Source organism: Microtus oregoni, unplaced genomic scaffold, assembly GCF_018167655.1.
Source record: "Microtus oregoni isolate MIOR12 unplaced genomic scaffold, Mior012 000028F_ref0000031, whole genome shotgun sequence".
NCBI classification, from domain to species: Eukaryota; Metazoa; Chordata; class Mammalia; order Rodentia; family Cricetidae; genus Microtus; species Microtus oregoni.
Window position 1 is genome coordinate 5,084,666 of NW_024543087.1, and position 22,553 is coordinate 5,107,218.

At 41.2% G+C, this 22,553-nt stretch overlaps 1 protein-coding gene across 2 annotated transcripts in view; it reads left to right on the top strand.

Annotated features, from left to right (window-relative positions):
• Oxsr1 (oxidative stress responsive kinase 1) overlaps nt 1-22,553 on the top strand; it is a 94,261-nt gene that overhangs the window by 38,487 nt on the left and 33,221 nt on the right. For both annotated transcript variants that reach the window (XM_041677125.1, XM_041677126.1), the window contains exons 4-6: nt 5,415-5,556; nt 16,809-16,864; nt 20,855-20,964. In XM_041677125.1, coding sequence (XP_041533059.1) covers nt 5,415-5,556; nt 16,809-16,864; nt 20,855-20,964 — 308 coding nt within the window. The remainder of the gene's footprint in view (nt 1-5,414; nt 5,557-16,808; nt 16,865-20,854; nt 20,965-22,553) is intronic.

The window sequence follows — 22,553 nt, forward strand, 5'->3', positions numbered from 1 at the left end:
TAAGCATATTTTTAAAATAAAAGCAAAGTTAGGAAAGTAACAGAAATCAATTCATTTGATTAGTTAACAGGATTCTTAAATTAGCAGTTGCTTTACTTTGCCCATATAATTATTTTTTTTAAATATCTTTAAATTTTTTATTTTTATTAGATGTATTTATGTGTGTGTTGTATACTATGAGTATGCAGTACCCACAGAAGTCAGAAGAGGGCATTAGAGCCCCTGGAACTGGAGTTAAGGACAGTTGTGAACCAACATGTGGGTGCTGGGAACTGAAGCATATTTCTAGCCAGCTTTTCTTCGGTTATCCCGTGTACCTTTTGCCTGTGGGCTTTCACCTTTCTATGTACCTTTCTTTCCTCATTCTATGGCTGGCTGTGTGGCCGCCCCCTGGCATCCTCTTCTCCTTTTTCTTGCTCTTCCTCCTCCTCTTCTAGATTTCCTCTTTTCTCTCACCATGCCAGCCACGCCTATCCTTTCTCCTGCCTAGTAGCTATTGGCCATTCTGCTCTTTATTAGACCAATTAGGTGTTTGAGGCAGGCAAAGTAACACAGCTTTACAGAGTTAAATAAATGCAGCATAAACGAATCTAACACGTTTTAGACTACTATTCTATAACACACTGCTGTTTGGTATATATCATTCTGTGTTCAAACTGTGATGGCACAGAGATTATTTTGGGGGAATAGAAGAACTAGGTTTTTAATTTTTTGCTTTGTTACAAAATTTGTACCAAAATCTTATTTATCAGTATTTTATTTACTTTATTCTAAAAAATGCTTGAGTTTTATTTATTTTTTTCTTTAAAAATTTCTTTTGGAGACAGATTTTCATATAGTATAAGGCTGGCCTCTTCTAAACTTTCTGTGTATTGAGGATGACTTTGAACCCTATTCATTTAGTCTGTACCTCCTGAATACTAGGGATGCAGGGATCACCATATTGGTTTATGCAGTGCTGGGGATCAAAGCCAGCCTCATGCCTGCTAGATGAGCCCGCCCTCCCTCCCTCCCTCTCTCCTTCCCTCCCTCCCTCCCTCCGCTAGCTCGCATTTTAAAGTTCAAAAACTGAGTTTTCCCTGTACAGTATTTATTGCAGACTGTGGTTAAGGACATACTACAGTACACACTCCTACAACTGTCTCCAAAATCCCTATTTTTCTTTAGTAAATTGGGTTAATTGGGCTGTCCAGTGATAATCATTAGTTTCTTTCTGCTTAGCATGTTTTACCTTCACCTTTCTTTTAGTTGACATGAAAATTTCTATGTAACTTCAGTGTTTGAGAAGCATTATCACTGAATTAAATGCTACAGTGTTGAGTAAATCAAGTGGTTGAGCTCTCTGTTGTATATGTGCTTGTGAGTTTTCATCTGGTAAAAAGGAATGTTAATCCAGAAAATGCTTCCATAGGACTGCCCTGTCGGCAAGTCTGTGCTGCATTTCCCTGATTAATGATTGCTGTAATAGGGTCCAGCTCACTGTGGGTGCTGCTGCTCCTGTGGAGACTATGAGAAGACACCCTCCATGGCCTCTGTATCAGCTCCTGCCTCCAGCTTTCTCCTGTTTGAGTCCTGCCCTGACTTCCACAGCTGTGGCTGTGACTTGGAAGTTGTATGCTGAAATACCCTTTCCTGCCTCCCAAGTGCTGGTATTAAAGGCATGTGCCATCATTCTTGGCTTATATCTTATTTTGTAATAATTTCTAGATGTCAATATAATAGGATTTAATTTTTCTTTTGTTGCTTGATGTTTTGAGAAAGGATCTCATTGGCTGGGTTGAGCTGGAACTCAGTGTATAGTTCAGTCTGGCCTTGACCTTAGGACAGTCCTGCCCGAGCCCTTGAGTGCTAGAAGTGCAGGGTGGGCATACTTGTTAAATGAACAAATTCTGTTGATTTAAAGTTCTATCAGATCCCTCTCCCCCATTTCCAGTCTTTTAAAATTTTAAAAATTCTTAAAGCTTTAAACATGGCATTTTATTTTCTCACTAAATAGTTCTTGTGGCCTTTTTCCTAAGAGTGAACATGTGGTCTCATTGATTCAGTCACTTTTTTTCAGGGCTTTATATATGACTGGTAAACTCAACAGAACTGAATTTCTCCCTAGTCCTCGATTACAAGTTTGTAAATCCCAGTATCAAGGAAGGCAAAGTTCTGTAATGTGTGTGAGTATTGTGTGAGTTTGGAACCTCTCTAGCTCCTTAGCTCAAGGGAATAAAATGCCTATCTCCTGAGTGGTGGTGGACTGGCTTCTAGGGGGAGAGTTAAGAGACTCGTCCGTGCAGGCAGTTCTCTTGTCTTCATCCCTTTCTTCTCTCTCCCCTCCTCTTCTCCTTATATAGTATTGGTGCTGGAACTCCAAGTAGGGATTTTATTTTATTTTATTTTTTTAAATATTTATTTATTATGTGTATAGCATTCCTTCCACGTGTGCCTTCAAGCCAGAAGGGGGCACCAGGTCTCATTATAGATGGCTGTAAGCCACCATGTAGTTGCTGGGAATTGAACTCAGGACCTCTGGAAGAGCAGTCAGTGCTCTTAACCTCTGAGCCATCTCTCCAGCCTGATTTTATTTTTTCTTTCAAGGCTGGCTCACACTATGTTGCTCTGGCCTGGAACTTACTGTGTAGACCTCGAACTCAGTGATTACCTGTCTCTGCCTCTGAAGACAGTTGGGGAATCACTTCTGTATCTCTTCTGTAGGCAGTGAAGTTCAGATTTCTGTATGTGCTTTCTTTCTGAGAATATCGTTACCATCTTCTGTTCTCTCTTGTGTTTTTCCTTATTTACGCTTAAGGAGTCTTTCTTAGTCAATTGCCACTGCTGGGCCAGACTTGATTCTGCACAAGCTGTTCTATCACAAATGTTGTCTGTGGACTGTTCTTGAGCCTTTAAAGCCTTCCAGCAGTTCTGTAACACAGGATATGGCTGTCAGTTCTTTTCTTAGGCACTTGGGCTCTATTATTGTTGTTATCGTTATTATTATTAGATCAAGCTTATTGAGTCCTTAAATTATTTTGGAGGGTTTGAGGTTGTGTTTAATGGCAGTCCAGGCTGGCCTTGAGTGCTCTGTGTAATTGAGAATGACCTTCAACTCCCAATCCTTCTGCCTTCATTTTGCAAATGCTAGTATTACACACACACACACACACACACACACACACACACACTACCTCACCTGATTTAAATCATTGGCTCTTAAGTGAGAACTCAAAGAAGCTTGTGTTGAATTGTGTTGTAAGGAGGATGCTAGTTAGTTCTTGGCCTCTTAGCCCTGAAATAATCACACAGAAACTGAATTAATTAAATCACTGCTTGGCCCATTAGCTCTAGGTTCTTATTGGCTAACTCTTACATATTAATTTAACCCATTTGTATTAATCTGCTTATCACCACGTGGCAGTGGCTTATGGCTAAAGTTCCAGCGTCTCTGGCAGGACTACATGGCTTCTCCCTCTTCCGCCTCCTTTCTCCCAGCATTCAGTTTAGTGTTCCCTAGCTAAGTTCTGCTCTGCTATAGGTCCAAAGCAGTTTCTTTATTAATCAATGGTATTCACAACATATAGAGGGGAATCCCACATCAGTGCTGGTTTTTTTTTTTTGGGGGGGGGGGATTGAGGCTAGGATACTCTGCCTCTGAGCTGTACCTCCAGCCTCCTAGACTTATCGTTTCTTATGATTTTGGAATTAACTTTCTTAAGTGAGTCATTTAAGAGTATGCAGTATTTTCAGTGGACTGAGTGGTTTTATTTTCTTGAAAAAAGAGTGTAAGTGGTAAACAGTGCGTGTAGAGAGGGCAGCGGAGTCAGCTCCATGCATTTTTATGAGTCTCTGTCAAAAGTTTTTGGGTGCAAATAGTTTTGATTTTCAGTGTTCTGTGGTTTTAACTGATGTATAAGAGTTCATTCCTCCTGCCCCCTTGTTTGGTAGGTGCAGCATCTTGCTTGCTGAGAGGAACTGGATTGATGAGACATCTGGGCTAAGGGAAAACTGAAATTGCTGTTATTACCATGTTTATCTTTGCCTTATCTGTTTTATTTATGTATTTGTTATCCTAGAATTTTAGCCTTTAAGTTAACTTGATTACTGTATTAGTCTGGGTTATCTAGAGCAACAGACTCTTAGAGAATGAATCTCTCTATATAAAAAGGGGATTTATTAGAGTGAGTTACAGGCTGTTGGTGTAGGAGTTCCTTCTGTTTTTGTGTTGCTTTCATTGGTTAATGAATAAAGAAACTGCCTTGGCCTAGTTGATAGGGCAGAACTTAGGTAGGCGGGGAAGACAAAACCGAATGCTGGGAGGAAGAGAGGCAGAGGAGGAGAGGGACGTCATGGAGCCACCAGAGACAGACATGCTGAATCTTTCCTGGTAGACCATGAACTTGTGGTAATATACAGATTAATAGAAATGGGTTAAATCAAGATGTGAGAGTTAGGCGATAATAGGCTATAGATAATGGGCCAAGCAGTGTTTTATTTAATACAATTTCTGTATGGTTATTTTGGGGCTAAGCTAGCCTGGCAGCTGGGATGAACAAGCGTGTCCCTTCCTGCAACAGGCTGTCGTCTAGGTAATCCAACAATGGCTGCCTATGAACAAAAAGTCCTAGAACACAGTAGTAGTTGTTCAGTCCACAAAGCTGGATGTCTCAGCTGGTCCTCAGTATATGCCAGAGTCCCAAAGTAGGCTTTGATGCTAGTGAAGGAATGGATTTGCTAACAGTGGCAAGTACAAGCAGACAAAGTGAAACTTCCTTCTTCCTTGTCCTTAATAGATTTCCAGCAGGTGTGGCCAAGTGACCTTCCTCCATCGAGGTTAGAATGTGTCTTCTGAACTCAAAAGAGCTGGAATAGAAGTAGTTCTTCCTACTTCAAATTAAGCAAAATCCCTTACAGGTGTGCCCCTGCATTTTTTGATTTTAGTTAATTCTAGATGTAGTCAAGTTGACAACCAAGACTAGCATCACAGTGACAAATGTGATTTTTACTTTCCACATATGTCTTTATTGATTAGACCCATAGTTCAGTTGTATTTTTACATTCTTAGTTGTAAAATACTGCACACTCTAGTCTGGGTTGAAAACTGCTTTGGTTTGTGGTATCTTATATTAGAGTGTTATTGACTGATGTGGTTTCCCCGGTCTCCTTCACAGTTGATCAGAATCCTGCATTAACCCTTCTAAGTTCTGAGAGAGCTTAAGGACACACTGGTGTAACACACCACTTGGATATTAATTACTTTCTGTTTTAGGTTGCAATTTAGAATTTGAAGCATCTGTATTTCCTTGTATTTGCTGCTTTATCCTTTCTTTTTCACATAACTTATGTAAATGTTCTAATGTGCTTTGATTCTAAACTAGATCTGAATATGGGATGAGTTAAAATTTTTACTGGATTATGTTTCCTGTTTTCAGGTTCTGTTCTGGATATTATTAAGCATATTGTGGCAAAAGGGGAGCATAAAAGTGGAGTCCTAGATGAGCCTACCATTGCTACAATCCTTCGAGAAGTCCTGGAGGGATTGGAATACCTGCATAAGAATGGGCAGATTCACAGGTTTGTGCAGGGCCACACTGGTCTCCTTCCCAGGGTGTGTTGACTGTACTTGTGCCTCATTGAGAGACAGTATCTTTACTTTATGAATTTGTTTCATTTCTGAGCCCTGTTCTTTATGTATTAATAGTTTCAGTTTGTTTTGCTGATTATAGTTTGAATTATACAACACATAAATAATAAAAAAGCAATAAATTTAATAAAACAAAAAACAAAATGTAAGCCCTGCATGGTGGTGCACACCTTTAATACCCACTCTCAGGAGGCAGAGGCAGTTTTGATGTTCCATAGCAGACTTGGGGACAGCCAGGGTTGTATGATAAGGCTCTGTTTCAGCAAACAAATGAGGAAAGTGTTTTAGTAAAATTGGAAATAAAAACACAGATCAGTTTAATTTTTGCCGAGAAGATAATCACTGGTAATATTTGGAATATTTCCTTCCATTTTCTTTTCTGTTTCCTAAAGTACTTAAGGTAATGCTACTTATATAATTTTGTCTCTCATTTTTGGGGTGCTAGGGATTGAACTGAGACTCTTGTGCATGCTAGACAATGTTCTACCACAGAGCTATATATTTATAACCTTTAAAAATCAAAACAACAAAACACCAACTTTTAAAAGTCTTGCTAACATGGGGGCTGGAGAGATGGCTCAACAGTTAAGAGCACTGGTTGCTCTTCCAGAGGATCTGGGTTCAATTCCCAGTACACACATGGCAACTCACAACTGTCTGTAACTCCAGTTCCAGGGATCTGGTACCTTCACACCAATGTACATTAAATAAACTTAAAAAAATAAATTAAAAAAAACCCAGCAACAACAAAAACCAAATAAAAGCCTAGGCTGCCTTTAACTCCTAATCCTCTTGCCTCACCCTTCCAAGTCCTGGGATTATAGGTATATGCCACTATGTCCACACTGTCTATTGCTCTCATTTTATTTTATATCTTAAGTAGTTTTCTAAATTACTGCAAAGTTCTTTGGTTTTTTTAAATATTTATTTATTTTTTTATGTATACAATATTTTGTCTGCATGTATGCCTGAAGGCCAGAAGAGGGCAACAGACCTCTTTACAGATGGTTGTGAGCCACCATGTGGTTGCTGGGAATTGAACTCAGGACGTTTGGAAGAGCAGGCAATGCTCCTAACTGCTGAGCCAGTGTTAAGGCAATGTTAGCTGTGTAACTTCTATGCCCCTGCATGAGTTGACATGCTTTTTTCTCAGATTTCTGAAGGCACTGCTGATTTTTCTTGTCTCTCCTTTAGACTGATAGTTCTGTCTTGAAATTTAAAGATTGATCTGGCATCAAAAATCTGCTTCTAGTAAAATGAAGCCTTCTGGTAGAATATTCAGTAATCCATCCTTTCTCCCTCATTTCCCCCTTCACTTGCCTGCCCTCTTATACTTACCTCCCTTCCTTCTCTCTTTACCTTTCTTCAGGTGTGCTTACATTTTTTTTATTTGAAGTCTGATGGATGACTGGAGGTCATACGCAAGTGGCAGTAGCCTCTGGGGCTTCTCTGCTTCCTGTGGATGCTAGAATGCATCTTTTCAGAGCCTGTGGCGCAGGCCAGCACTTTCTGACCAAGTCTCCGTTGCTCTTTGTGTACATCTTCCCAGTTGGCAGGAGTGTAGCACAGCCAAGGCCTCGACTTTGTGTCCAGTGAGCAAGTGTGTGTCTTCAGTGTCTTTTTTTTTTTTAAGTTGGAATGCAACCACAGGTGGTAGAGTCAGTGTTTATCCTTTCTTGATGGCCAGCCCTCTCAGAAGGTGCTTCTGTTAATAGTGTCACTGTGTGTAGGAGCTGCCCATCACTTCCAGTCAGATGGGGCTGAGTATCTCTGGCTGGAGGTGTGTTGCTCAACGTGATGTAGAGCACACAAAGTGGTTCTTGCTCCAAAGAGGCTAAGAAACTGTTTATTCTGGAGCTAAATGTAAGTAGTGTCCATGGCCCGGGAACACAGAAATAGGCCACTTCAAATTCCATGTTCCAATGAGGTAGCAATTTCATAGAAACAAAGGAGGTCATAAATCAAGACACTGGAAATATCAGCTAGGTGATCACAGCAAAGATGGATTGGTGGATGGACTCTGAGGCTTCTGGTTGGTGGGAGCTCGTGGTCTGCTAAGTCATTCATTTCAACAGGGCTCAGCTGATGGTCACAAGAATGTCACGTGAGATTGAGTGGAGGTGGGTGAGGTGGGGCAGAATAACAAGGGGCTAAAGATAAATTTTAATTAGGTTCTGAACTACAACATTCTGACCTCTCTCTTCAAAGTCTTTGATGTTGTAATCAGGTAATCAGCCTTGTGGAAACTGGAGTACAGGGTGTAGCTTCTTTCTGGGAAATTTTGTGCACAGTGATCCATGTGCCCTGTAGAAGCTCCACATAGATGGAACTGGGTTTGCCCTGGACCAGAACACCTAGGGCCCACTTTTCTTATCTGATATGATTCAGTTTTCCAAGAATGTTTCTAAGGTTAATTTCCAGAGCACTGAAATGATTGTTTCATCAAATAATGCCCATCAGTGAGGGTGATTTTTAAGATTTAGCAGATGAACCTTACTTTTAGATTTTGTGTATTTCTCTTGTGAGATTACCCTAACAATTACCCTACCCTTCATAGATATTCCTAAGGAAAATCTGTGAGGGAAAGAAGTTCTCTCTCTTTGTTCCTTACACACAGCACCCCCCTTACTTTTACTATTCTGGGAATCAAACTTAGGGCCCATGTGTAGGGTATCAAGTGCCCTACCACTGAGCTACATTCTCAGGGTTATATTTTGTATTTTTAAATTAGTTCCTAAATAATAAAGTATGTATTGCTACATGCTAAGTGGTATATTGTTCTTACTAACCTTTGCAAGTAAAGAAAATGAGACTCCTTAAGTTAAGGCTTTTGTTTAAACTTTGAAAATGGGTCCACAAAGAAGTTTATCCGTGGCTTGTGGGTTAACTTTGAGTACAGTTCTGAGAAATTTCATGACTTTTAACCTTTCTTTCTGGTGCTGAGATCGAACCTAGCTAGCATTCTGCAGGTTGGTGCAGGTTACCCGTGGGAGGTGTACCCCCAACCTGCTTTCTGGTAGCTGTCAGCGGAATGACACATATAGCAGAGGAGATGCGCAGTCAAGCAGAGCAGAGCTGTCTAAAGTTCTGTGTGGTGAACTCCGTACGGACACTCTTCTTTCTTAATGTTGCTTTGAGTTTTCTGACCTATACAGTTTTCTCTCTGAAAAATATTTTTTAAAAGTGTGTTTATGTTCGGCACATCTGTGGGATCCGTGGACATCCTAGGGTCACCACTCCTTGCCTGCTACCATGTTTTAAATAGGGCCTCTTTTTTATTCACTGCTGGCTTGTGAGCCTCTAGGGTTTTCTGAAGTACATTGAACATTCTTTTTTTTTTCCTCAAAAAATTATTTATTTATTTATTTATTTATTTATTTATTTATTTATTTATTATGTATACAATATTCTGTTTTGCGTGTATGCCTGCAGGCCAGAAGAGGGCACCAGACCTCATTACAGATGGTTGTGAGCCACCATGTGGTTGCTGGGAATTGAACTCAGGACCTTTGGAAGAGCAGGCAATACTCTTAACCATTGAGCCATCTCTCCAGCCCCACATTGAACATTTCTTGAAAGAGCTTTGCTGATTACAGATTTTCTTAAATTTCTTTGCTTCATCTTTGAAGGATAATCACAGCAGGTAGAGATTAAATGTACTAAGAAATTTCTCTCTGTCTCTGTGTTTTTCTTTCAGTCTGCTTTTCTTTCTGTCTCTTCCTTTCCCTATGTCTTCCCAAATAGACTTCTATGTCCTAGAGTGTACTAGGAAAGGTCTTTGACACAAGGCCTCTCTCTCCTAAGCTGACAAATACCCCTGCTTTCTGTGTATAGCTTTCCATATTGTTTGGAATGATTATTTTTCCCACACTTACTACAAATTAAAGATTGTTAATTTTTCTTTTGTTTATTTTTTGTTTCTTTATACTTTCTTTAGACTTAAGTTTTAAAGTTTTGATAACTACATTTATCTGTATCTGTGTGAGTATCTGCCATGTGCGTGAGACAGCCAGAAGAGGGCATTGGTGCCCCTGGAACTGAAGTTACATCTATTGTGATGTGAGCTGCTTGATTTTGTTTGGTGCTAGGAACTAAAGTTGCTTCCTCTGGAAGGTCAGTAAGTGTTCTTAATATTAATAGTTGAGCCTTTTCTCCAGCCCCGAGTCTCACTCTTTAAGATATAGCAGAATCACATGAGAAACTCTAAATAGTATTGCTATCTGGGTCTACTGTCAGAAATTCAGTTAATTGGTTTGGAATAAAGCCTTGGCACTGGAATTCCTAAAGACTCTCCAGGTGATTCTAAGTCAGTGATTTTCAACCTTCCTAATGCTGTGACTCTTTAACACGATTCCTCATGTCGTGGTGACCCCAACTATTACTTATTTTCCTTGGTACATCATAATTATAATTTTACTACTGTTATATAATGTAATATTGTGTAATGTAAATATATGTGTTTTACAGTAATCTTAAGAGACCCTTGTGAGGGGCTAGAGAGATGGCTCAGCGGTTAAGAGCATTGCTTGCTCTTCCAAAGGTCCCTGAGTTCAATTCCCAGCAACCACATGGTAGCTCACAACCATCTGTAATGAGGTCTGGTGCCCTCTCTGGTCTGCAGGCATACATGCAGACAGAATACTGTATACATAATAAATAATTTTTTTTTTTAAAAAGAGATGTAGAAGGAGCGGTGGGTTGCGTCCCGCCACCCTAGTTTTATACCCGAAATAATTACACGGAAACTGTATTTTTTTAAACATTGCTTGGCCCATTAGCTCTACCTCTTACTGGCTAATTCTCAGATCTTGATTAACCCATTTCTATTAATGTATGTAGCACCACGAGGTGGTGGCTTACCGGGAAGGATCTTAACCTGCGTCCATCTTGGAGAGGAGAGCTATAGTGTCTGTCTCACTGCCTTCTTCCTCCCAGCATTCTGTTCTGTCTTCTCCACCCACCTATGTTCTGACCCATCAGGCCAAGCAGTTTTTAATAAAGAAATAAATAGACAGATGACCCTCCTCCATCAAAGAGACCCTTGTGAAAGGGTCATTTGACACCCTTCCCCCCATGCAGTACCGACCCAAGGTTGAGAACCAGTGCTCTAAGAGCAGCCTGAGTTAAGATTTCCATAAACAACTCTGAATTGCACTAGTTTCTTAATCAGGTCTGGGAGAAGGTTGAATTGGGAAGCAGAGGTAGATGTTTCCTCATGTATGACCAGTGAAGTTGTCACTGCAGGTCTCTGTTTGGGTTCCTACCCTGTCTGCCCAGCTAGACTTTTGAGGTGTTTTTTTTTTTTTTTGTTTTTTGTTTTTTTTTGCATTGAGACAGGGTGCCAGTATGCAGCCCTGACTGGCCTCGAGTAGCTTTTGAACTCATAGAGATCTACCTGCCTCTGCGTCCTGTTGACTAGGATCAAAGATTTGTAACTCCATGTTCAGGCTGACTGAAAGGGTTTTGTGGCGAAAGAGCATTTTGGTGATCAGGGCTAAGAAATGCCACAAAAATCATACCATGCAAGAGACGTCAGGCAAGACATTTATTGGGGAAGGAGTGGGCACAAAATGGCTGCCTCTGAGTGGGGCTGGAGAGCAGAGGCAGACCAGGCCTTGATGGCGGGCTTTCCAGGGGATATATGAAGCGTGCTCATGGGGAAAATACAGACCGTGCCTGTGATAGAAACGCATGGCATTGGTCATTATTGTGACTGAGTCACTGGTTCTGGGATGTGGCAGGGTTTCTAATGCTGTGAAGAGACACCGTGATCATGGCAGCTGTAATAAAGGAAAACAGTTAATTGGTGCTAACTTACCGTTTCAGAGGTTTAGTCAATTATTGCCAGGTGGAACCCATGAGGGCATGCAGGCAGACATGGTGCTGGAGAAGAAATAGAGTTCTGCATTTTGATCCATGGGCAGCAAAAGTGAAGTTGATTCTCTGTGTAGTTTGATCATCTGAGACCTCAAAGCCTATCCCACAATGACACTTCCCACTAATAAGGCCACACCTACTCTGCAAGACCACACCTCGGAATAATCCACTCCCCATGGGTCAAGCATTCACATGCATGAGTCTATGGGGCTATTCCTGTTCAAACCACCGCAGTTGACTAGAGCTGACTTCAGAGATTCTGATTCGGATGGACATGTTGCTGATTTTATCTTTTCTCTCAATATGCCCCAGTAGTTTTCCCTGCAAAGAGGTTAGCTTAACAGAAATTTTGGATGTCTTTATGATGCCTAATGTAGGATGTTTCTAGCTTTGGTTGTGATTCATTGCTTTTATTAATCCCTTTTCAAGTTTCCCATAGACTTGTGGTCTTCACTATGGAAAAAGCCAAGTATGTCTGTTGATTTCCTTTAAGTTTTAGTAGGAACTTGTAACTTTGGGTAACAGTGGCATGAGAGAAATGGCAGTATTCTGTGAAAACAATTCAGTGTGCCTGCCATGCAGCCCCTAGGGCTGCAGGATTGCTTGGTATAGTTTGGAACAGAGTAAGCCCAGTGGCGGCTCACATCTTTATTACCAACATGCAGGAGGCAGAGGCAGGCAGATCTCTGAGTTCCAGGCCAGCTTAATTTACAGAGCGAGTTCCAGGACAGCCAGGGCTACACAAAGAAACCTTGTCTTGAAAAACAAAGAAGCTTGCTTTCTTTCTTTCTTTCTTCCTTCCTTCCTTCCTTCCTTCCTTCCTTCCTTTCCTTCCCTCCCTCCCTCCCTCCCCCTCCCTCCCTCCCTCCCTCTCTCTCTCTCTCTCTCTCTTTCTTTCTTAAGATTTATTTATTTATTATGTATACAACATTGCTTCCATGTGTGCCTGCAGGCCAGAAGAGGGCACCTGATCTCATTACAGATGGTTGTGAGCCACCATGTGGTTGCCGGGAATTGAACTCAGGACCTCTGGAAGAGCAATCAGTGCTCTTATCCTCTGAGCCATCTCTCCAGCCCCCCTCCCTTTTTTTTCTTATTTTAAACCTGAGAACTATATTGGTATCTGGATACCTGGTTGCTGATTTTTTTTCTTGAAAGGTCCCTTGCCTTGTTGCATGTGAAGACAGCCTAGTGTTTCAGAGTACTCAGGAAGCCATGGCATTACTTTATTCCTTTGCTTTTAAACCTGAAGCTTGTTCTACAGAGAGTACTTATAGTTTGCAAGGGAAACAGAGATTGACTGTCTGGAAAGTTAATCAAGAAAAATAGTCACTTAACATAAGACTCTGCTGGAAGATGGATTTGTTAGGTCTGAGAAAATGCTGAAAGATGTATGCAAGAGCGAAGAACACTTCTTCTGCAGAAACAGCCAGCATATGGGGGCTGTTCACTGTGCAGAATGGCAACGCCCGCCAGAGGAGCGTGCAGGCTCTTCTTAAGCATAGCTGGGTAAATTTCAGGGACCGTTAGTGAGAAGTTTCTGCACCCCATAAGCCTCTCTGTCAGTGCAGCAATCCAAATCAAACCGAATTCGAAAAAAATATTACCAGATTATTCCTCCCCCCTACTCCCCTGAGAAGGGAAGAGAGGCTAAAAAAACAAACAAACTCTTTTCTGGGAGGCAGTTTAAATACTCTGTGGGAGTGATCTTGAGCATCTCTGGGGGAGGAGCCATATTTGGTGGACTGAGATGAGACAGGGTTTGGGGAGAGAGAGATGGGGAAGGAAGATTGAGGTGGAGCTTCCATCAGAACATCCTGGACTCTTTGAGTGTATGGATGCTAGGGAATGAGGTAGAGCTTCCCCCAGAACAGTTAGGTCATCTCAAACATAATTGGTTAAGCAAGCCTCAATTATATTAGTATACTTTTAATTGGCTTTTATCTTTGAACATACTTGGGTAAGTTTCAAGAGGGTTGCAGGAACTGTCCTTGAGACATTCTGGGGCCTATTCAGGCATTGTTTGTGTATCTTTCCCTCCTTCCTGAATGTAATTTGTTGAAAAATGGCCCTCTGTTGGGAGAGATACCTGTTTGCTCCTCTCAGAGAACTGAAACTATTCAGTTGTAAAAGTGCCTTATGAAATACAAAAGCAGCATTATTTAAATGGGTAATGCCTATGTATAACTTTTGCGTTCAAACAGCTTAAAATGGTAGATAGGAAAAAACTAATCTTCTCTATTCCAGTAGACTCTGTTGACACTGTGTATTTCCCTTTGATATGGTAAGATGAGAATGGCTTTTCTATGATGTGAAAAATGTCATTCCATTAGAAGTGTATCATAGAGAACACTTGGCTGTTACCCTCCAAACTGCCAAAGTCACTAAAAGCAAGGATAGTCAGAAACTGTCACTGTCAAGAGCCTAAGGAGACCTGGCAGCTAAACATAATTTGCTTTCCTGGGTGGAGTAGCACGAATTCTAATTGGTCTTAATGATAAAAACCCAGAGTCAGGTATCGGAGTAAATGCTGAAAGATCAGAGTGACAAAGGAGCAAGTCAGAGCCAAGCTCCCCTCTCCGCTTAGCCATATCATTTCCTGTTTCCCCTTCCCAGGTGCTGGGACTAAAGGTGTGTGCCACCACTGCCTGTCCTCTATGGCTAACTAATGGCTTAGTTCATACTCTGATCCCCAAACAATCATTATTTGTTAGAGCACAAACAAAATATCAGCACAGGGTGGTAGTAGTAATTTGTAGTAATAAGGGGTGGCGGGGGTGCGTCCCTGGCACCCCAGCTGCCTGGCTAGCTTATGCCCCGAAATAACAACACACAAACTGTATTCATTTAAACACTGCTTGGCCCTTTAGCTATAGCCCTTACTGGCTAATTCTGATATCCCGATCAACCCATCTCTAATAATCTGTGAGAACCAGTCTTACCGGGAAAGATTCTAGCCTAGTCCATCCTAGGTCGGAGCTTCATGGCGTGTGTCTGCCCGGGAGCGGGGCATGGCGTCTCTCTCTCAGGCGTCTGCTCCCAAGAGGAGAGCTGTGGAGTCTGAGCTCACTTCCTCTTCCTCCCAGCGTTCTGTTCTGTTTACTCCTCCCACCTATCTTCTAACCAATGAGAGCCAAGCAGTTTCTTTTTATTTAACCAGTGACCTTCCTCCATCAGGGTGGGATCCTGGGGTAGAAAGGAACGTTGGATAAAACCTAAGGGACTCTTGACTAGATGGTGTGGACATGAAGGGTGCAGTAAAGAAACCTTCATGTCTACTCCATGGCTGGGGACTGGTTATTGTTGGTAACAGAGAACAGCCAGAGAGACAGAGAAGGAACGGCCAGGAGTATCCTTAAGGAAAGGGAGACTAGCAGGAGTGACACTTGTGAGAGTACAGGGATCCGGAACAACCTGGGGACTGGCTTAGTGCAGAAGAAATCAGGGAGGTGCAAAGGGCCGGAGAAGGGCTAGTGTGGGGACTTTGAAATGTGTGTAAAGTATGTGTGAAAAGGGACTGAGGGAGTCTGGAGGCCAGAATGGGCTTTGATGTGCAACCACAGGTGTACGTCAGTGGAAAGCCTTATATATCCCTTCTGCCAGAGGTAAGCAAAATGACTCATTTTGGTGGATCTGAACCCATTTCATAAGTTCCTCAGGACTGCTGGCTTTTGTCTAGCCACCAGAAATTCTTCAGTAGTCCAGCTTGAGTTTATTTCTGGTCATATATACTGCCTGAGACCTAGCACTATGAGCTTTAGCTGATGTTGTCTTAATCTGGGTTCATTAATTTTAAAAAAGTATCACACTGATGTAAAATGTTAATAATGAATGTGTGGGAACTCCTGTATTTTCTTTTCAATTTTTATATAAAGCTTTTAAAATTCCAATGCTCTGGGATTAGTTAGTGTAATCTGGTTCAAAGAATATAACTTGTTGCCATTTTCTTATGATTCCTTTGAGAAGTATTTTATGTGTGTGTGTAGCTATATAATATTGCCTATTCTGTTTTTCTCCCTATTGATTTTTCCAAGACAGGCTTTCTCTGTGTAGCCTTGACTGTCCTAGAATTCACTTTGTAGACCAGGCTGGTCTGGATTAAAGGCATGTGCCACCAACGCCTAGTACCTATTCTGTTTTTTAAGCAAAAAAGTTACATTATATGAAGCTTTTTTCTTCCCTCTTCAAAATCTATTTAAAGCACATTTCTAATTCCACATACTTGTGTTGCTGAGGCAGCAGGATGATGAAATAAAGACCAGCCTGGGTTAGACAGCAAAACTCTTCAAACCCAAACAAAAACAAGAAGGGCTGGAGAATCGGCTTAGTGGTCAAGAGCACTGGTTATACTCGTAGAGGACACAGGTTCAGCTTCCAGCACCTGTATGGAGAATTACAACCATCTTTGACTTTAGTTCCATCACCCTCTTCCAGCCTTCCTGTGTACTGGGCAAACACATGGTTCACATGCATACATTTAGACAAAACTCCATACACATCGCTTATGTCAGGGATAAAAGATGGAAGGCATCTTGACTGAATGTACTTGCTAGCCTGTTTTGGGTTTTGGTGCACTGCTTTTTACAAAAAGAATTGCCTTGCTGAGTTGCTTTCTCTGCCTGTTCCTTTTTGCGACATCAATATTTTGCTTTGGTTTTTCTTTGAGATGGGGTCTAGCTGGTCTGGAATGCTCTATGTAGACCAGGCTAGTCTCAAATCCACCTGCCTCTGGGTCTGAAGTGCTGGAATTCAAGCTGTGTCCTACTATATACACTTGGCATTGTTTAGTTTTTTAGATAATGAGCATGTGTTCCTGATTTACTAGAGTTGTTAGTGTAGGTAATAGTGAGAGTAGACCCAGTTTTGAGTAGTTGTGTTGTGTTGTGTAAGTGTACAGTAGTGTCTGTTTCCAGCCATGTACTCATTATGTGATGAGGCAGAAGTGAGAATGGAGGCTGAGGACGAGAAGGAGCTGCTGTTCTTTAGCATGCAGTCGGTATAGATAGAAGTTACATTTCAGCAGTAAGAATTGGGTGAGCGTAGATGAGGGCCACTTTCAAGAATATCTAACGAGCTAAGGTTTTCTAGATACTATAAAAAGTTATGTTCTTTATTATAGTTTTCTTTTTAATGTTTGGGTTAAAGTATAAATGGCTAAAACTTAAAAAAATCACTTTTGGCTTTAATAATCTTTAATATAAAACAAAATATTTGAATATTGCTAATATTTTGTGAATAAAATAAGCAGTTGCTTAAATTGTGCTATTTAAAAAGTGAATGTCTGATGGTGTCTCTTTCCTTGAAGAGATGTGAAAGCTGGAAACATTCTTCTAGGAGAGGACGGCTCGGTGCAGATCGCAGGTAAACCTCACCAGACTCGCTGTCCTTTTGTGCAGTGTGTGTGCCAAGCATGCGCGCATGTGTGTGTTTTCCCGTTGGTTGCTACTTTGCCTCAGAGACCTTTGCCCCTGCATCCTGAGTACTCCTATAAGTGTTTACCATGCCTGCCTAGCATTTGTGTGGGTGCTGGGGGTCCAGACTCAGGTCTTCATGCTTGTGTGCAGAAGATTTTACCCAATGCACCACCTTTCAGATCACAGAATTTCTTTTTAATTTCAAGTAACAGCCAGCAGAACCACCTTGGTTGTCTTCTATGTTTTCTTGTTGTTTCATTCTGTTCCAAGGACATCTTTCTTAAAGTACCCTCTCAAGGTGGCGTCCACTACTCAGATATTTTCCTTTTGGTTTTCCCACTCCTCACCTTCATTAGGGTCTTCTGACAGGGATTGGGATTCTCACAGCATTCTTTGCTTTCATTGAAAAAGAGAAGCAGTTAGAAATGGTCTGTGTTCAGGAACAACTCCTCTGTTGAGAGGAGATAGAAAGCTGCCTTTATCCAGGGTTGTGGTGGTTGGTTTGAATTGTCAACTTGACTCAACCTAGAGCTTGGGAAGAGGTTTCAGTGAGTAATTGTGTATATTAGATTGGTCTATGAATGTGTGTGAGGGATTGTCTTAACTAGATTAATTGGAGTAGTGTGACTCATTCTGAACGTGGGTGGATGGGCCCATGTGCTAGCTGCTGGGCCGAATGGAGGGGGAGCCAGCTGAGCATCAGCGTGCCTCTGTAAATGAGGTCTTTCTGGTCTTGACTGATGTAGTGTGATAGCTGCTTCATTGCCTGCCACCTCGAATTGTAAGCCGATTAACCCTTTCCTCTTAAGTGACGTTTTTTTCTTTCAAATCACAGCAATAGGAAGGGACTAACATTTAGTGACATTTAGTCACTGCCTTTTAGGGAGCAGTATGCATGAAGTGGGAGCATCGTTAGGCAGTTTTAGAGCAGGCGGATAAAGTTGGAGTTCATTTCCTCCCAGAGTTGGCTGTCCTGATCAAGTAGTTTTCTTTTGTTCGGTCTCACACTGCTGTGATAGTCAAATGAATCAAGACATTATCTTCAGTTTTTAAAAGATAATCTAGGCGAGTAACTTTATATCCTAAATAAGGGACTGTTTTAACCAAGCCAAGTAAAACTCCAACATACAGTTGATTCTTTTAATGTTAACTTTCTTTTTGACAAAAGAGTAACAAGAACCTTTTCACTAAAGACAAGACATAGAGTAGGATAATTGCAGCATGAATAATCTTAGAATGTATACTGAAGTGGCATGTGTCTGGAATCTGAGATACTTTCAGGGCTCACTGCCTAGTTCATCTATTCTAAACCATGAGCTTTAGGCTCAGCGAGAGATTGTCTCAAAAATTAAGATGGACACACACACACACACAATTAAGATAGCAGTTGAGGACTATACCTAACATTTGTCTCCTTTCTCTATACAACCATGCGTGCGCACACACACAAACACATAAAATACGTGAATATGGAAGAATGCATAGCAAAGTCATAATGAGCATCCAAACATAAATTGGTTATTAAGTTCCAAGTGTTTGACTTGGCCAAAACATCTGACAAAACCAGTTGTTGGGTGTGAAACAGGAACAGAAACCCTTACACTGTGGTGGGAGGAGTGTGAACTGGGATGGTGATTTTAGTACAGTGGAGGATGTGTAGGCAGACTTTAAGCAATAGCTTCTGTTGTGTAGATGAGAGAAACTGGTCCTTTCATGGGTGATGGTGATCTTAGTCATTACAAGTTTTAGGTGTTCTTGATGCCCTTCACTAGCAGATGGTATAAATAAATTGTGGGTGATTTATACACCAGCATGGTGAAAGTTGATTCAACCATGGCCACCTACTTCATTAAGAAGCACGAAATTATAAAATGGTGTGATAGGCTGCACATGAGTGCCTTTGCCTGATTGTCCACTGAGAAGAGTTCTGCTGCCTTCTACCCTTTCCCATACCATCTTGTCTCCAAACTTTACTAACAATGTATCCCTAGCTAACTTAAAACAGCTTTGTTTTAGTTTTTTATTGTTTTGTGAAATAGAAAATTTACCATTACTAACCATTCTTAAGTGTACAGTTCTGTGGCTGTAAGAAATGTTTTGTACCCAAAAATATAGCCCACAGATTCATATATATCACATTTTGCTTTTGCATTGGTTTGTCAGTGAACATTCAAATTGTGTCTTATTGCCTATTTTGAATAATGTTGCTATAAACTGTATATAAATATCTCAACTCCTGTTTACATTCCCCCTGCCCCTTTTTGTTTTATGTAGCTCAGTCTAGCTTGAACTCCTGATTCCCTGATTCTGTGCTGCACATGTCTGGCCTATTTCTTTTGGGTATATGTCCATAAGTAGAATTGGTGGTGTTAAGTATTTTCCTACTGACAAACCTCTCTGCTGATGCAATAATCCCGATCAGACCAAATTAAAAGATGTCCAGGTTTAATGAATGCCAGTGCCCCCGGGCAGCCCCCAGGAAAACACGAAAAGGAAAAAGGGGATGTTGAAGGAGCTTCGGGCTGCATTCCACAACCCAGCTCCTGGCTGCCTGGCTAGCTTATACCCCGAAATAACAACACAAACTGTATTCATTTAAACACTGCCTGGCTCATTTCTATTAATGTGTGTAGCACCGAGGTGCGCTTACTGGGAAGATTCTAGCCTATGTCCATCCTGCGTCAGAGCTTCATTGCGTCTGCCTGGGAGAGGGGAGCATGGCGTCTGAGCTCACTTCCTCTTCCTCCCAGCATTCTGTTCTCTTCACTCCACCCACCTATGTTCTAACCTATCAGGGCCAAGCAGTTTCTTTATTAATTAACCCATAACCTTCCTCCATCAAGGGGAGATCACGTATTCATTCTTGGGGTGGGGAGGGCAGTGTAATTAGCCTGTGGAGTGGTCTTGACCTTCCACCAAACATTTTAGACCCCTTGTATATATGGATGTCAGGGGGCTGGGGTGAAGCCCCCAGCTAAACGGGCTGTTTTACATAATAATTGTCCTCTTTTTTAATTCCTGTCTCCATTCCATATAGATTTCAGTTTCTTGATATCCATAACAATACTAATATTCTATTTTTATTTTTGTTGACAAGGTATTTTTACTATGTAGCTAGCCCTGGCTAGTCTGGAACTCCCAGAACTCTTCTACCACAGAGATCAGCTTTCCCTGATGGGATTAAAACCATGCCTAGGTTTTTTTGTTTTGTTTTGTTTTTTTAATTTTTCTATTAACCATCTAATGTCTGTCTCCTGGTTTTGATTATACTTGCCTGTTGTCAGCTATGTTGATTGTCTCTTCATGTTCATATTGTCCATTTGCTTTTCTTAGGTGAAGTCTTTGCCTGTTTTTTTTTTTTTTAATACAATTTTTGTAAATCTCACTGTAGCCTGTATTGGCTTCTGCCTCCTTAGTTCTGAGATGTAGGTATTCTTTGTGTTTTCTGGATGGTAATACTTTTGCAGTTTTGGTTTCAAATATTTTCTTTGAATCTGTGAGTTTTATTTGAATTTGGTGGTTTCCTGAGTTTCAGTCCAGGGCTGATTGAATTCCTAACCCTAACCCTGAGGCAAGGCATAAGAGCAGCATGGTGAGAGGATGTGGGAGGAGGAAGCTGTTTTTGACTATCAGGAAGCCAGAGCAGCAAGAAGGGTCCTGCCACAGTCATCTCTCTGGAGCAGGGCCCCATCCCAGTAGGCCCAGCCCTACACCCCCTCCCCAAGTGTTGTCGGGTTCTGACTCTTCAGGGATCGTCCACACCATCTCTCCAAGTAATGTCATATTCTGACTTTGCAGGAGTCAACCCATTGATTATACAGAATTCTCGGAGTTACCACTTCTCAAAGCCCATCAGTTGACAACTAGCCTAAATTCCTGAACCTGTGGGAACTACTTCCTCTTTAAACCATAACAAATGCTTTCTGTTCTGTTCCAGATTTTGGTGTGAGTGCTTTTTTAGCTACTGGTGGTGATATTACCAGAAATAAAGTGAGGAAAACATTTGTTGGCACCCCTTGCTGGATGGCACCTGAAGTTATGGAGCAGGTACTGTGAGTTCTGTCTTTTTGAAATGGTTCAGGTTAGGAAGCCTCAATAGTGTTTATATTTATTCAATATACAAGGTTGGCTACATGAAATGTGTGTTTCTGTTGATTGGTTAAGAACTAGCTCTAAGGAAAGATAGTAGTATCTCAGTACAAAGCAAAAAATAAAGATTTTTACATAGGACACAAGAAACTCAAGATAATACCAAAGATAATTCAGGTAATAAAGGAATAAAATAATTTTTAAAAATGTATAATAGTATAGACCAAATGAGCTAGTTGTTTAGCTTATAGTTTCCTTGCTAGGGCTCTTCTCCATTTCCCGTTTGTACATCAGACAGCCCACCGCAGTCTCTTGTCATCTGTCTCAGCTTATTACAGCAGACTCTCTAAACCCAGTGCTCATTTCTCAGTACGCCTCTTTTCTTTCTGCTGTAACTATTTACTTCTTCATTTTTCTTCTGCTTGTCAGTCTGCTCCTCTGGCCTCTAGGCCATCTACTCCTTTGTTTGTATAAGTCAGGGTTTCTCTGTGTAGTCTGGCTGGCCTGGAACTTGCTTTGTGGATCAGGCTGACCTCAAACTCAGAGATCCTCCTGCCTCTAAAGGCATTCACCGCCATGCCTGGCTCTCTGTCCTCCTGAGTCTCCCAGTAGGATCTAGAGTACACATGTTATCCAAGTGCAGGCTAAAACTGGAGGATCATGAGGCTGTGGCCAGTCTGGGCTTTATTCCTGGACACGTCTGAAAGAAAATATGGCATTGTTTGCTAGGGTCATTTTCTGGGTTCTTCTCTTCTTGAGTGTGTGCATTCATTCACTTGATGTTCTTACCAGTACTAGCACCTATAAAAGATTCCTAAATTATATGCAAACCAGCCTTCTTAAAGCTACAGGTAACTTTAACGCTGTATGGAAGCTTTTCATGAATGTCATAGATGTATTACTACCCAGCCAGTAGAAGGGCACTGCAGGCACACAGGGTTGTAAGAGATTGTATGCAGGAACAGAATGAACAAACACAGGCTGTGGAGAAAGACTGGGGACAGGAGGAGGATATGGCAGGGGCTAAACCTTCTTCTCAGTTAAGCAGGGGCTTCCCTTGATCTGTTTGGTAGAGAAGCATGTTGAAATAGGGAATATTGTCCATGGAGAGAGCTTGCCTTTCTTTGCATCATTAGACCGCACACATATTGACCACTGAATTTAAGTTTTGATGGTGGCAATATAAATGAGAAGTTTGGCAGCCTGTTCATACTAATGACATAAAAAAAAAATCCACAATCTCCTTACAATATTTTTTCTTTTTTTATTGCAGTAATAATGATAAAATACCTGGGCATTGTAGCACATTACTCTAACCCCATCACTCTGGAGATTGATGGCCTGACTAATGAGATCTTGTCTTAAAACAAAACAAAAGAAAAACCCCATTAGGAGAGAGATAGGAAAGAAAGGGAATGAAAGGCAAGGAGGGGAAAAGAAGATAAAATAATATTATAGAACACTTGGAAAATAAAAGACAGGATTGTGTAAAATTTTGGTTCCAATTTTGTCTTTTTTGTTTGTTTAGTTTTTGTTTGTTTTATAAA